A 15,468-nucleotide genomic window follows, 5' to 3' on the forward strand; every position below is an offset into this window, starting at 1 on the left:
CTGGCCCGAGCCCCGAGGCCTCCCAGGAATGTTCGCCAGCAGGTTCCGCGGCGGAGGCGCCGTGCTCTCCACCTGCCGGAGAGCCGCTTCCGAACAACGAGTCGAATCGCACTGGCGACCGGCTCGGTGTTTGCAGCCACTCGCTTCCCTGGTGCATCTAACTTGAGAAATTCGAGAAACTTGGAAACCTTTGTGCTCGCTTCGGCAGCACATACACTAGAACTGGAAATCTTCAGTCTCTGTAATCTGCTTTCGCAGGCTAGAATGCTTCTTTTCTCCACCTTTCCTTAGACCAGTTTTGCAGAGAGAGCTCTAGACATCTATAGGCGGCCTTCCGCTGGGCACACTGCCTCCGACGTGGTCTGACATGTCAGAGGAGGGACACGGGGAAATGCTCAGCTTCCATTAAAGCCGGCCTAGGTTTTGCATTGCCTTTCTGTTGAGGCAGCAGCCCACGGCGCGTACTGAACTTGTAACCACAACTCAGGTCTTCCCTTATCTCTGCTCCTGACAGAGCAGCCTGTCTGAACCTCCATCTATGCTGAGTGTACCCTGTAAGTTTGTTACATCACTTTAAAACCGTTTTAAAAGTCATGGTGACCGCGTGAGATTATCTTGAATCTTGACATTATATTCCCTGTGTCATCCCTCCCAGCTTCCTCTGGTAGACGAACATTAGCTAGGCCTCTGGCTCCATCAGAGTGACTGTGAGAATAGTTGAAATGTTTAAAACCAACGCCTGACTCTTCTTAATGAAAGTTCCCTCCGGGTTTACATCAAGCCGTTAATCATTAGTTGTGAAATGTTTGTCCAAACAATTTGGAACAAACTGAACACTACAATGATGTAACATTTCACCATCTTATCTATAATGAAATCACAGGAAATTTTGTTAGTTTTTGCTAAAATCCAGATACATTATGTTCACCATTCTCCAGGCTTCTGATTTAGTAATCGTTCAAAAAAGAAAATCCTGGTGGTTTGACTGAGCTAATTTTTCCTGAAAGCCCTTTAGGTCTCTAAGGATTACCATAGTTTTTCCTCAATGTTCACAAACTTTCTATGTCATAACTTACTCGAGAGTATTATTTATCTGTAGGTTGAGGAATCCTTTTTGAAAGTCAGTACATGATCCAACCTCCAGTCTTTTCCATTCTTGCGCACATTTTCCTGCCTCAGCTCTGAGACACATCTGGAAGTTCTTTCATTCCCCAAAAATATACTTTATCTGCTCTAGTGACACAACTGTTGTAAAACATCTATATGCTCTGCTCCTCTACTATTATTATCTATCTTGGGGCTGTAATTTTTTCTCTGTGTTTATTCTTTGTCTTTCCTAATTCAAAACCAGGTTCTGAAAGATGAGTATGAGTTAAATAGCAGACATTTCAAGTGAAAAGGGTTGCATGAACAAAGGTGTAGAGATTTGTTCATTCAGTATTATTTACTGAGTGCCTACTGCGTGCCAGGGGCTGTTGCGGTTCAACAGTGAACAAAACAGACAAAAATCCCTGATCTCGTGGACTACAGAAGAATTGGAAAATAAATAACATTACAAAATGTTAGAATGGCAAAAGGTGTGGCCATTAAAAATAAATCAGGGAAAGGGTTATAAAGTGGTAGTGGGACAGCAGTTTTAAATAGAGTGGTCAATAAAGGCCTCTTTGGAAAAGGCATCATTTGAGAAAAGATTTAAAGGAGGTAAGAGCACAAGCTATGCAGATATCCAGACCAGCATTTTCAGGAGCAGGGATCATAAATGAAAAAATCCTGGGAGTGTGTACTGGGGCAGGGGAGCATTCTTGGCATGCTCCAGGAGGCCCCTGGGGCTGGAGCCGAGTGCACAAGGAAGAAAATTATAGATGTGATGGAGAAGAAGGTAGTGAAAGAATTTAGGAGGCTTTCACTTTTACTCCGTGTGAGGTAAGGTTTTGCACAGAAGTGTAACGTCTGACTTCCATTTTTTTAAAGATTACTTTCTGCTTAATTAAGAATAGACTGTGTGCCCTGACTGGTTTGGCTCAGTGGATAGAGCATTGGCCTACGGACTTAAGGGTCCCGGGTTCGATTCCAGTCAAGGGCATGTACATCCCCGGTAGTGGGTGTGCAGGAGGCAGCTGATCGATGCTTCTCTCTCATCGATGTTTCTAACTCTCTTTACCTCTCCCTTCCTCTCTGTAAAAAATTAATAAAATATATTTTTTTTTAAAAAAAGAATAGACTGTGAGGGATACAGTAGAATAAATGAGGCAGAGAGACTGGTTCTCAACCTTCTGGCCCTTTAAATACAGTTCCTCATGTTGTGACCCAATCATAGAATTATTTTCGTTGCTACTTCATAACTGAAATGTTGCTACTGTTATGAATCGTAATGTAAATATCTGACATGCAGGATGGTCTCAGGCGACCCCTGTGAAAGGGTCGTTCGACCGCCAAAGGGGTCGCGACCCACAGGTTGAGAGCCGCTGAGGTAGGAGGTTATAGTCTCCTCAAAGTCAAGTGAAGAAAGTGAACCAGTGAACATGATGAAAAAATTATCAAATTCTGTCTGTAGTTGAAGGTGAAACCAATACGATTTGATGAACTCGATGTGATATGAGAAAAAGAGTGGAATTAAGGCTCATTCCCAGGTTTTTGGCGTAAGCTAAGTATGGAGTTGACCTCACTTGATAAGGAACACAGTGGGTGGAGCATGGGGGGAAGGGTTATATATAACTTTTTATCGGATCTGTTACATGTGAAGTTCTTTAAGGCATTGAAATGGTGAGGCTGAGTAGGCAATTGGGTATATGACCCTAGAGTTCAGTTGAATGAAAGTATTTTAAATCCTGAAACTGGACAACATCAAAACGGGAGTGAGTGTTAAAAAAAAAAAGAGGTCCAAGGACTGAATCTTGAGAACTTTAAACAGTATGAGGTCAGGAAGATAAGGTGAAATGCAAACAGTGAGGTGGGTAGAAAGAAAACCAGATGCAATGCGTATGGTGGCCTGGAAACCAAGTGCTTCGAGGAAGGGAGAGTGACCACTTGAGTCAGTGCTGCAGATGGTTCTAAAAACGTAAGGACAGCCGAAACCGGTTTGGCTCAGTGGATGGAGCGTCGACCTGCGGACTGAAGGGTCCCAGGTTCAATTCCGGTCAAGGGCATGTACCTGAGTTGTGGGCACATCCCCAGTAGGAGATGTGCAGGAGGCAGCTGATCGATGTTTCTCTCTCATCAATTTTTCTAACTCTCTATCCCTCTCCCTTCCTCTCTGTAAAAAATCAATAAAATATATTTTTTAAAATAAAAAAAAATAAATAAAAACGTAAGGACTGAGCAGCAAACACTGGACTTAACACTGGGAAACTTTTATTTAATCACTCAGTTGTTACAGTATCACAGTGCTTGTGTTCAATTCACCTTTTTTTTACTTAATAATGTCCCCAAAGCCATTCACATAACTTTTATTACAGTATATTGTTGTAACTGTTCTATTTTATTATTGTTAATCTCTTACTGTATCTTATTTATAAATTAAACTTGTTTAATATATATTTTTATTGATTTCAGAGAGGAAGGGAAAGGGGGAGAGAGATAGAAACATCAATGGTGAGAGAGAATATTGATCGGCTGCCTCCTGCATGCCCCCTATTGTGGCCTGAGCCCAGCCCGCAACCCAGGCATGTGCCTTTGACTAAAATTAAACCCAGGATCCTTCAGTATGCAGGCCAATACTCTATTCACTGAGCCAAACCAGATAGGGCTATAAATTAAACTTTATTGTAGGTAGGTATGTATGCATAGGGAAAATAGTATATATAGGGTACAGTACTATCCACAGTTTCAGGCATCCATTGGGGGTCTTAGAATGTATCCCCTGTGGCTAAGGGGAAACTACTGTATTTCTAAATTTCTAGATAATATGATGTCTTTCTGAGTACTACTCTGGAGTTCAAGATGCTCTCTCTGAGTCACTGGCCAAAGGAAGTGCCAAGTATATTTTATTTTAGACATGTTTGAGAAAAAGACATTTGGAGAAAACGTTTCAGACTATACTTATATGATGAAAGGCTCTAAACTCTTAGCAATGTCTCAAGAAAGAGACCTGAGAGCTACTGCAGACCCTTGGCTAGCGATGCTGGACATATGAGATGTTTTGGCAAAAACACCAACCAAGTACATCCTCAGGGAGAAGCCAGGGCAGGAAATACGCACCAGCTTCAGCCTTATTTAGAATCTATATTAAAATCTTAGTGCCTCTGCACACTGTGTACTGCATCCAAGTATGACTCCTCAAGAGACACAGCAAAGCCCTACCTGGTTTGGCTCAGTGGATAGAGCGTCGGCCTGCGGACGGAAGGGTCCAGGTTTGATTCTGGTCAAGGGCACATGCCAGGTTGTGGGCTTGACCCCCAGTGGGGAGCGTGCAGAAGGCAGCCTATCAGTGACCTATCAGTGATTCTCTCATTGATGTTTCTATCTCTCTCCCAGTCTCCCTTCCTCTCTGAAATAAATAAGAATTTTTTTTTTTTAAAGAGACACAGCAGAGCAGAACATATTGAAAGAAATGATAACTAAGATAATAACAGGGAATGTCATAAACTTATAAGAACAGACAAACACAGTTGCCTTCATTCATACATAGTTGGACAGGACAAAGGGGGGGGATTAAAGTCTTTGATATCAAAGGGAGGATGAGAGGAGAAACAGACCTACTTTCCTGACATTGGACTTAAGGCAACCTTTTGAAGAATAAAATAGGTCAAATATTTAGGCCAATTAAAAAGAAATAAGGTTTTAGAATTCACTTCCCTAGAAGAAAGTTTGGGAGATGAGCTGAGGTTGTGAATGACAAAAGCATTGGGATTTAACGTGGGCAGGAAAGGGCTGTCATCTAAGCAGCCTGGCCTCATATTCCCTGTCAAACCAACTTAACGTCCTCAGATCTCCCTACCTCAGTCCTTAATCCTGGTTCACTAGCCTCAGGCCTGGAAATGCCAGAAACCAGAGAGCATCCAAGAATAAAAAGACAGTCCACCTCCCTAGATGTGACCAGGCCAGTTCTCTTTCCTCACCTGGTCAGTCTGGCAAGCCTAACAGTCCTAACACGGTTCTACTTCCACCCTTTCCCTTAGCCCTCCCTCAGGTTTAGATCAGCCAAGACATCTTATCCCCCATCTACCTTAACCTAATGTCTGTGGGTCTTGGTATAGAGGCTCCATCAGTCCTGAGCCCATGTCCTTCACTGCTGCTCACCCACCTGGTCATGTGCCTATGAGGCCAAGCAGCTGGGAAGGGGAGAGCCTTGCATATATCTGATGCTCTAACATCCTGCCACCAGGAACCCTTTGATTCTTGGAAAAGAAACCTTGCCCCTGGTCCCAGCTGCACCAGCCTCTCCCACTTGGTTCTAGCCTGATCTTGACTGCTATTGTCTCATCCTCACAGAAAGTTGAGGAAGCGAGCGGCCAAAGCCTCGGCCCGACGCCCCAAGCCCCTTGGCAGGTAATGGGGCGAGAGCCCTGGGACCTCCTGCCGCCTCGGTGGCCCAGGAGGTGGATGGATGGAAGGCAGCCTATCCATGTCCATCCCCAAACCCAAACGGATGAATTAAGGCTATGACTGGGGGTGGGGCAAGGAGGGGGGCAGTCATGGGAATGGGCAAGCTTTGACCTTAGGAAGCACCAGGAGGAATAACGTAGGAATGAATAGCTGAGGGAAAGCCTCCTCGTCCTTATATTTCCCCCAAATAGCTGAGCCACCCGCATGCTTTCTCACCTTCCCCCCATCTTTACCTCCCTTAATTCACCCACATTCCCATTCTCTCTTCTGCCTTAACTTTCCTCTCATCTCCTCCCCTCACCTACCCGGACTGACATCCATTCGATTTCTCCTCGCTGTTACTGAATCCAGAGAGCAGCATGAGATCCTGAGACGCAGTTGGGTGGCACACTGGGCCACCTTCACTGCACCCCTTTCCCATACTCTGCATAAGGGATTCTTCCCAGAAACAAACAAAAAAAGTCACCCTCTGCCTTTCCTGGGCCATGTACCTAACCACTACTTCCACTAACTTATTTCTCCTTTTTTCAGACCAATCACCAAGCGTAAAGTCAAACCCAAACCCCGAGTGGGCAGGGGGCCATCCAAGAGGTAAATAAAGTTCAGGCTGGGCGGACAGGAGAGGGACTGCCTAGTGGTGAGCCCTGTGATTGGGCTTTGGTCAGGAAGGGGTCCAAGAGAGCCCTCCACTGCGCGGAGGAGGAGCAGCAGCACCTAATACAGACCCCCTTCCAGATGATTCACTGAAAGGGAAAGTAAGGCTGGTCCTTACGGTGGTCTCTGGGTAATTGTGCTCGTCACAGGATTTGTGGAAAGCTCTATAGGAGTTCATCCACTGACTGCCCTTGCTCCACATGCTCGTTTACTCCCTCAGTGAATTCTAGCAGAAACTCTGGCACGTTTGTCCTTCAGATGCCAATGCTTGCCTCTCCCCTAAGAAGTTGTGTGAGGGATCAGTGTTCCCATTCTACCTTTATTTGATTCGTTTTTTAAAATATATTTTTACTGATTGCAGAGAGGAAGGGAGGAGAGAGAATCACTGATAGGCAGTCTCCTGCACGCCCCCTACTGGGGATCAAGCCCACAACCCAGGCATGTGCCCTGACTGGGAATCGAACCTGTAACCCCCCTGGTTCATAAGTGGATGCTCAACCACTGAGCCACACCGGCCGGGCTTGATTCATTTTTTAAAATAAGTGCTACTGACCTGGACGTAAGACTCAGTGTTCCCTCTGGAACCTTTACCAAGGATGGGGTCCTCTGTGGCCCCATGGACACAATTAGGCTCCCAGTTCCCTAATTTTCCTCCTGGGTTTCTTCAAAGAGAACACGAGGGAGTGGAAAAGTTCCCAGCCGTGATTACATCGCACTAGGCTTCCAAAGGCCATTTGCACACACAGTCTCCTTGATAACTTCTTCGGCAGTGGCTGAGGCACAGAGAACCCATCCCTTTCTGTTGTGCCCTCCTCTCTTCGGTGCATTCTGAGATCACCCACTGGTCTCTTGGGACCCCTCATTCCCCAGCTCCTCCCTCTGGTGGCTTCAAAGGGTGTACTTGTGGTGCTTTTGAGCTTTGGGTCATCTTTGCCCAGCATAACCATACTCTAGCCTTCCCTGACCCCTCATTAAAGTGCACATTGCCATGTTTACTTGGATAGTTGTGGGAAAAGGGGAGGAGGGAGTTCAGAAGAGAGGTGTCTTTTTCCTGTGATGGCCTCTTTGACTTTTATTTTCAGCCAAACAGGACTTTGGGAGAGTACCTGATCTCTTTGAGCTTCAGAAGCCACTTATCCTGAGCTTCCAAAGGTATTCTGTCGAGTCTGCAGGCTTCCTTTGCTGTGTTTATAACCGTTTCCTCCTCTGTGTCTTCCTAGCCAATGTCTTCAAATCGTCATGTTTCTTCCTTCCTCTGACATCAAGTGATGAGGCACATTACTGCAATAATTCACTGTCAAAGCAGCCTCACAGGCCCACTCCACCAGTTCCAGGCCTCAGCTGGTTCCCTTCCCCTCTGGGCTCGAACCAGCTGTCCTGGGAAGAATGTACTTCTGTTGTCACATGCCTAGGTGCAATCTCTTATTTCATCAGTGTCAATAAATAAATCCCCTCGTTCTCTCAAGCATCTCTCCGCAGTACTTCCAAATTTTAACATCCCTGGTTTAGTCCCATTGTCCTGCTCTGGTGGCTATGGCACATTCTTTCTAATAGGTTTAAATTACAGAAGCACAGACTGCCTCATTAAAGACTCACAGCCAGCTTAAGTCTGGGGATGGGGATGTCTTTACCATTGTTGTTCACATTCACTCTCCTTCTCTGGCCATGTGGACCCTCTAACTCTTGTTTGTCTTGCATTTATACATCATCACTACATGTGCCAGCTCCAGTCTTCTGTGTGCCCACCATCTGGTCTGTTCTTCCCATAACTGCCTGTCATACTCTGGCCTATAGAGCCGCTGGCCTGAACGTCCCTCTGGCCTCTACGGACCCATTCAGAGCCGATACTCACTTGTTTGCATTCTGACTCATCTAGTTAGTCCCGTCTCAGCACAATAGAAGGATCTGCTCACTCTGGCTGTTCAGGCTTCCTGTTCGCGTCGACTGCCCCTCCTGCCCATCTCTTCCCACTAGGAAGTCCTAGCTTCCCATTCTCTTTGCACAGCAGCCTCAGCCTCAGCCTCAGCCTCCGTTAGGCTCAGCAGCCTGCAACCATTTGGAACAAGGTCTCTGTCAGGCAAGTCAAGACTAGCCGCCCTCCCGTAGGGTTCTTCCGCTTGCAGAAGGTCCCCCAAAGACCCTCTGTCTGGATACCCGGGCCCTTTCAGCCTGGAAATGGCCATTCCCTTGGCCCTGCGGAGGGCAGCATTGCAGAGACGAGGGGAAGAAGAGGGGTAAAGTGGTCGTGGAAAGTGAGGGGATGGTGGCGGCATGGGATGGGAGGAGGGTTGTGAGCAAAGCGGCAGGAGCACTGTCTTACCCTACTGCCCCCCACTCCTGTCCCCACAGGCTGCTGGCCCAGCGGCAGCAACACTCCTTTGGTCTGCATGGGGTGGCATGCGTGGGCACGGAGGCCCACCTCTCCCTCTGTTCCTTGGAGTTCTATCGTGCCAATGACACCGCCAGGTGCCCTGGGGGTGCCCCTGTGGTGGTGAGCTGTGTGCCAGGTCCTCTCTATGCAGCCTCCAATGGCCAGAAGAAGCAACAGCAGTTGAAACTTCAGGAAGAGGTTTGTGAGACACTGACCATGACCTTTCCCGCCCCAGGTGGAGAACACCCCTAGCCTGGCCACCCATGACTAAGCACAGCCCTGACCTTCAAGGACAGAGAGGAACCTCCCCGCGGGTGGGCCACCTGAGACCATCGCCCCATCCCTTCCACCGTTCCTCTCCAGCTCTGCTCAGCCCTCTCTGTGCTGATGTTCCCACTCACTGCCACTGGACTGTCTCTCTTCTCTATAGGCCCGAGTGCGTCTGAAGGGTGGGGCCCGCCCCGGAGAGGGCCGGGTGGAAGTCCTAAAGGCTGGCACATGGGGCACAGTCTGTGACCGCAAGTGGGACCTACAGGCGGCCAGCGTGGTGTGTCGGGAGCTGGGCTTTGGGACCGCTCGAGAGGCTCTCAGTGGTGCCCGCATGGGGCAGGGTGAGGGGGATGAAGGTGGGAGGGAAGGGGAAGGAAGAGGTACACACCCTGGGGGAGTATAATCCTTGGGGAGGAGACCCCTGGACAATGAAAGCCCAGTTACAACCTCTTGATGTTTGTTTGGCCTTTGACCCTAGGCATGGGTGCCATCCACTTGAGTGAAGTCCGATGCTCTGGACAGGAACCCACCCTCTGGAAGTGCCCTCACAAGAACATCACAGCTGAGGACTGTTCCCATGGCCAGGATGCTGGAGTCCGATGCAACCTGCCCTACACTGGGGTAGAGACTAGGGTCAGTCATACTGTCTCCCTTGGTTCAGGTGCCTCGCATCCTATCCAGTCGTGGTCATGCTCTCAAGTGTGACCACTGGCCTAGGCCCCTGCAATACTGCAGCTCCCACCTGACACCATCGCTGTTCACCCTTTACGTGCCTCTGAATCACCCTTCAGCCACATGCCTGCTACAGACTCCCACTACCGCCCCCCCAAAAAAGCTTCCCCAGCTCTTCTATTCTGCCACTACAGATCCGACTCAGTGGGGGCCGCAGCCGACATGAAGGGCGAGTTGAGGTGCAAATAGCGGGGCCTGGGCCCCTTCGCTGGGGCCTCATCTGTGGGGATGACTGGGGGACACTGGAGGCCATGGTGGTCTGTAGGCAACTCGGACTGGGCTATGCCAACCATGGCCTGCAGGTGAGTAGGAAGGAGGGGAACTGAGACTATTGCTTCCAAAGCCTGTGTTTGGGGCCAAGGACTGTGGAAATGAGTCCCTTGGCCCAGGAGGCTGGATGGTGGGGCCTCACAAACACCTACGTATGTCCCCAGGAGACCTGGTACTGGGACTCAGGGAATGTAACAGAGGTGGTGATGAGTGGAGTGCGCTGCACTGGGACTGAGCTGTCCCTGGACCAATGTGCTCATCATGGCACCCACATCACCTGCAAGAGGACAGGAACCCGTTTCACTGCTGGAGTCATCTGTTCGGAGAGTGAGTGGAGAGCCAGCCAGGGAAGGGAGATTCTGGGCCACCCCTTTTGGAGAAAGAGGGCTTTAATCTGGAGGGATACTCCTTCTCTGTGGAAAACCAGCCTCGCACACATCCGGCGGTGGGGGGAGGAAGCACCCCTATCTGTCCTCGCCCTTCAGCAGTGACTTCTAACACTCCCCTTCCTTCCTGGGCGCAGCCGCATCAGATCTGCTGCTGCACTCAGCACTGGTGCAGGAGACCGCCTACATCGAGGACCGACCCCTGCACATGCTGTACTGCGCTGCCGAAGAGAACTGTCTGTCCCACTCGGCCCGCTCGGCCAACTGGCCTTATGGCCACCGCCGTCTACTCCGATTCTCCTCCCAGATTCACAACCTGGGAAGAGCTGACTTCAGGCCCAAGGCTGGGCGCCACTCCTGGGTGTGGCACGAGTGTCATGGGTGAGACGGTCAAGTAGAAGGGCAAAGCCAGTGGGGATAAAGTGAACCTGCTGGGCGCAGGCAAGGAAACAGGGGTTCCCTTGTCTCTTGTCCCCGCAGGCATTACCACAGTATGGACATCTTCACTCACTACGATATCCTGACCCCCAATGGCACCAAGGTGGCCGAGGGCCACAAAGCTAGTTTCTGTCTCGAAGACACCGAGTGTCAGGAGGGTGAGTGGTGCCTAGAATGAGCTACAGTATCTCCATCCCATAAGCTTGCCTCACACTGACATATGCCATGCCAACCCCTTCAGATGTCTCCAAGAGGTATGAGTGTGCCAACTTTGGAGAGCAGGGCATCACTGTGGGTTGCTGGGATCTCTACCGACATGACATTGACTGTCAGTGGATTGACATCACAGATGTGAAGCCAGGAAACTACATTCTACAGGTGCCTCGGGTCTGAGATTTCCAGCAGGTGAAGGGGCGCAGTGTTTATTCAAGACAACTTTGAATTATGTTGCCTTTCTCCAACTCATAGGTGGTCATCAACCCCAATTATGAAGTAGCAGAGACTGACTTCACCAACAATGCAATGAAATGTAACTGCAAATATGATGGACATCGCATCTGGGTGCACAACTGCCACATTGGTATTTGGTGGGAAAAGCAGCCCAGGAAGACGGGATGGGAGGGAAAGCCCTTCATTCTCTTCTCCCTAAGTTGTTTCTGTCTTCCCACCCACCTCTGGATCTCCCAGCCTCTTCATTTCCCCCAACCCTTCCCCACAAAGGGTCTGTTTCCTGCCCAAACCACCCATTCACTTTACAGGTGATGCCTTCAGTGAAGAGGCCAATAAGAGGTTCGAGCGCTACCCTGGCCAGACCAGCAACCAGATCATCTAAGGTGCCAATACCCACCTCTTCAAACCACCACTGGCCCCTAATGGTAGGGGTCTGAGGCTGCCATTACCTCAGGAGCTTAAAAGGAACCCCGGATGTCAGCAGGCCCACTGCAATCATCCAGTGTGTACTAAGGATGTGGAACTGTCAAGCATAAGTTATCAACCTCCTTCCAAGGCCAGTGGTCCGGATCTGTGGCCAAGCATGGGGAATCCTGGCTCTCAGGCCCAGCACGGAGCCGAACTCGAGACAAAGAGCAGCACTTGGTAACTGGCCAGAACAAGAGACGGCAGCAGCTCGTTTTCTCGAATAGCGAGGTCAGGACGGTCAGCTCCAGTATATCCCCTCAGTTCAGGGGAAGTACAGCTTTACCTCGAGCCTTTTTATGGGGGAAAAGATCAGTGCCCCCTCCTTCATTTTTGACTATAACATGTTGCTAGGTATAATTTTATTTTATATAAAAAATGTTTTTGTGATTCCTCAGAGCCCAGGGATTGGTGCTGGTGGTTGGAGGGACCGGCCCTCCACTGGCTCCTTTAATCCTCTGTCCAGGTGCCCTCGGAGCCTAGGCCAGGAAAGCAAGGTGGAAATCAGAGCAGGAGCCCCATTCTCTTGTTGATCCATTCATTCTGTGATTTCAGGGGTCACATATAAAGTCAATGTTTCCGGTCCCTGCCAGATCCGCACTGCCAGCTGGGATTGGGTTCGAACAGCTTCATAAATATCTTCAGCATTTTGGACCACCTGCTCCCCAATGGCCAAGATGACATCACCTGGCCGCAGACCAGCCCTAAGGCAAAGGATGGGTAGAGAGAAAGAAGGGAGCAGACAGTCCAGTTCAAGGGCACATGCACACCTTACCCATCCCCACCGCACAGTGCAGTCTCCCCCTCACCGGTGTGCAGGGGAGTCCAGGATGACTTTATGGATGAGCACACCATGTTGAACATCAGGAAAGCTTGGTTCTCGAAGCTGTAGTTCAGCAAGGATGCTGAAAGGACACAAACCATGCTGGTAACCACTCCGAGGTACTCTCAAGCCCATTTGAGGTTCACCTTAAATTTCTCAATACACTGGCAATTGTATGGACAGGGAATGCACTACGTACTCCAGATACAAAGGCAATTTACTTTCTGCCTTCTACTAGCTAGAAAATGGAACATTATAGAAAAGATACCTAATTCCATGTAACACATAATGTTAAGTCAATAGCACTAATCTCATTCTAGAATCCTAAGAGAAGCTTTAAGGGAGTAGAATTTAAGCTGAGCCTGGAGCACTGGTTCTCAACCTTGGCTGCACATTAGAATCACCTGGGAATCTTTTTAAAATCCTGATTTGAATGGCCCAGAAATCAGGATTTTAAAAAGATTCCCAGGTGATTCTAATGTGCAGCCAAGGTTGAGAACCACTGGCCTAGAAGGATAGATAGGCCTGATATTTAAGTATATAAAAAACAAGAACAACATAAATAAAGACCTGGAGTAGGAAATCAGGTTGACTGGAACAGAATGAGTATATTCACGTAGGAAGCCAGGTCTGGAAAATGGCCCCTAAACACTAAATTAACAGACTGTCAATCAAAGAAGTAATGGGATGAAATCAATCTGGTGGTAGTTGTGTAAAACGGAGTGGGGTGAAAAAGTCAAGAGAACAGCTGTTCTGTTATCTCCAGGTGTAAGATAATTCACTATAGATAAAGACAGAATTGAGAATAAAGCTCAAAAGAAATTCCATTTGCCCACCAATGTAGGTGGTCCTCATACCTGGGAGTCAGGGTCAACATCATCACCCCAATGTAGCGGCGCCGGGACCCACTGGTTCCAAACCAGGAATCTGTGATAAAAAGACAAATGAGCCTCACCTAGCTACATCCTTCCTTCCCTTCTCTCTAATCCCAGCAGACCTTCAACAAGGCCCAATGAACGCCCCACCCACCACCTAAAGGACCCTCCCCACCCCAAACCAGGCTCACTCTTCTTTTCCCCACGATGCAGAAACTCTCGAAGGCGATCAGAAGGGATGGCAAAGGAGATGCCAGCTGTGACCTTCATGGTATTCACTCCGATCACCTCCCCATCCTGCAGGGACAGAGCCCACTATTCCTTAGCCCAAACCAATAGTGGGAGATGGGGGTACTTGAACAAGAAGAATAGCAGGGAGTGTTGGGGAGGTGGGGCAATCTGGTTGGATTCTGGACGACAGCTAGCAAGGGATTGTTCAGAAACTTGGCCAAACCTCATTGAATTGGGGGAAAGCCCACCCCTCTCCACACTGACCTGGGGCAGGGATTCCTGGAAAGAAGAATGTCCCACTCACCAGGTTAACCAGGGGACCTCCAGAATTTCCAAACTGCAGGACAAGGAGAAAACATGGAAGAGATCCAGGGACTCTATGCCTGGGGGCATACCAGGATGTAGGCCTTTTTTCTCCAAATTATCTCCTTTCCCAGCCCTTGAACAGGGGCCACATTTTTGTACCCCAACTTCAATATACACGGGCGGGCAAAAGTAGCTTTACAGTTGTAATACAGTAAGCAATAACAACACAATAATAAGTAATAATTCAAGGATAAACTGTGTTTCATGTACTCACAACTCTAGATACTCTTGCCCAGCCCTTTACAGGCTCATCCACCATCTATCACACTTGGTGCCTGCACCACACAGCCTCGCCCCTTCTCCCAGCCTAGATCGTCACCCCCACCCCACCTCCCAACCCCCCCATCAGTACGCACATCAATGGCTGCATCAGTCTGGATGTATTCCACATTGTTTTGGGGGAGGCCCAGTTCTTTGGCCGGATACCATCTGCTCCCCAATGGCCAAGATGACGTCACCTGGCCGCAGCCCAGCCCAGTGTGCGGGTGAGTCCAGGATGATTTTATGGATGAGCACACCATGTTGAACATCAGGAAAGCTTGGTTCTTGACGCTGTAGTTCAGCAAGGATGCTCGGAGTCAGGGTCAACATCATCACCCCAATGTAGCGGCGCTGGGACCCACTGGTTCCAAATGAGGAATTCTTCTTTTCCCCATGATGTAGAAACTCTCGAAGGCGATCAGAAGGGATGGCAAAGGAGATGCCAGCTGTGACCTTCATGGTATTCACTCCGATCACCTCCCCATCCAGGTTAACCAGGGAACCTCCAGAATTTCCGAAATCAATGGCTGCATCAGTCTGGATGTATTCCAGATTGTTTTGGGGGAGGCCCAGTTCTTTGGCCGGACGCTGAACCGAGCTGACGATGCCGGACGTGATCGTGTTCTGCAGTGCAAAGGGGCTTCCCATGGCCACCACAAACTCCCCTTGCCGGACATCAGCGAGCGTCCCAGGGGCAGCGTGGAGAGAGGCTCCTTGGTCTGGATCCTCAGCGTGGCGATGTCGGCCACCGGATCCACGGCTGTGACCGTGGCTTCGTAGGTGTCGCCGCTGGGCAGCCTCACACAAACGCGCGCCGATCAGCCACCACGTGGGCATTGGTCAGGATGAGCCCGTCTGCAGCCACCACGAATCCTGAGCCGTTCGAGATGGGGACTTTGCGGCCAGAAAAGGGGTGTCGGCCCAGGATCTCGATATAAACAACCGCAAGTGCGGTCTTCTCCACCACGTCTGCGATGAAGTTGTACTGGCTCTGGGGAGAGGTGGGCGGCGGGCGAAGGACAGCGGCCAAGACGGCCGGGGGACCCCGCCCCCCGCCCCACAGCAACAGGAGCACTGCCCCCCCAGCGCCCAGGGCCACAGCCAGCCACGTGCGCGGAGGGGACCTAGGGGTCCCTGAGCCCTCCCGGGTCTGAGGATCCGGGGCTCCCGCAGTCAGCTGTGCTCGGGAATCCGAAGTCCCCGGCGTCAGACACGTTCGTGGTCCAGGGACCCCCACAGAGAACCGGGCCCGGAGACTGGGGGTCCCATAAGTCACTCGGGCCCGAGGGGTTCCTGACGTCAGCAGGGCCCGGAGGGCAGGGGTCAAAAGGG

At 49.8% G+C, this 15,468-nt stretch overlaps 2 protein-coding genes across 2 annotated transcripts in view; one reads left to right on the forward strand and one right to left on the reverse strand.

Annotated features, from left to right (window-relative positions):
* Positions 1–11,970, forward strand: part of LOXL3 (lysyl oxidase like 3) — a 16,692-nt gene extending 4,722 nt beyond the window's left edge. The window contains exons 5-14 of the mRNA XM_006759994.2: positions 8,548–8,767; positions 9,000–9,180; positions 9,318–9,472; positions 9,706–9,873; positions 10,006–10,168; positions 10,365–10,608; positions 10,708–10,823; positions 10,907–11,043; positions 11,134–11,245; positions 11,424–11,970. Of these exons, the coding sequence (XP_006760057.1) occupies positions 8,548–8,767; positions 9,000–9,180; positions 9,318–9,472; positions 9,706–9,873; positions 10,006–10,168; positions 10,365–10,608; positions 10,708–10,823; positions 10,907–11,043; positions 11,134–11,245; positions 11,424–11,497 (1,570 nt within the window). The 3' untranslated portion in view covers positions 11,498–11,970. The remainder of the gene's footprint in view (positions 1–8,547; positions 8,768–8,999; positions 9,181–9,317; positions 9,473–9,705; positions 9,874–10,005; positions 10,169–10,364; positions 10,609–10,707; positions 10,824–10,906; positions 11,044–11,133; positions 11,246–11,423) is intronic.
* HTRA2 (HtrA serine peptidase 2) overlaps positions 11,928–15,468 on the reverse strand; it is a 4,356-nt gene continuing 815 nt past the window's right edge. Inside the window, 4 exon segments of the mRNA XM_006759993.2 lie at positions 11,928–12,267; positions 14,334–14,819; positions 14,822–14,950; positions 14,953–15,429. Of these exon segments, the coding sequence (XP_006760056.1) occupies positions 12,119–12,267; positions 14,334–14,819; positions 14,822–14,950; positions 14,953–15,429 (1,241 nt within the window). The 3' untranslated portion in view covers positions 11,928–12,118.

The sequence above is a fragment of the Myotis davidii genome, unplaced genomic scaffold (genome assembly GCF_000327345.1).
Source record: "Myotis davidii unplaced genomic scaffold, ASM32734v1 scaffold1477, whole genome shotgun sequence".
NCBI classification, from domain to species: domain Eukaryota; kingdom Metazoa; phylum Chordata; class Mammalia; order Chiroptera; family Vespertilionidae; genus Myotis; species Myotis davidii.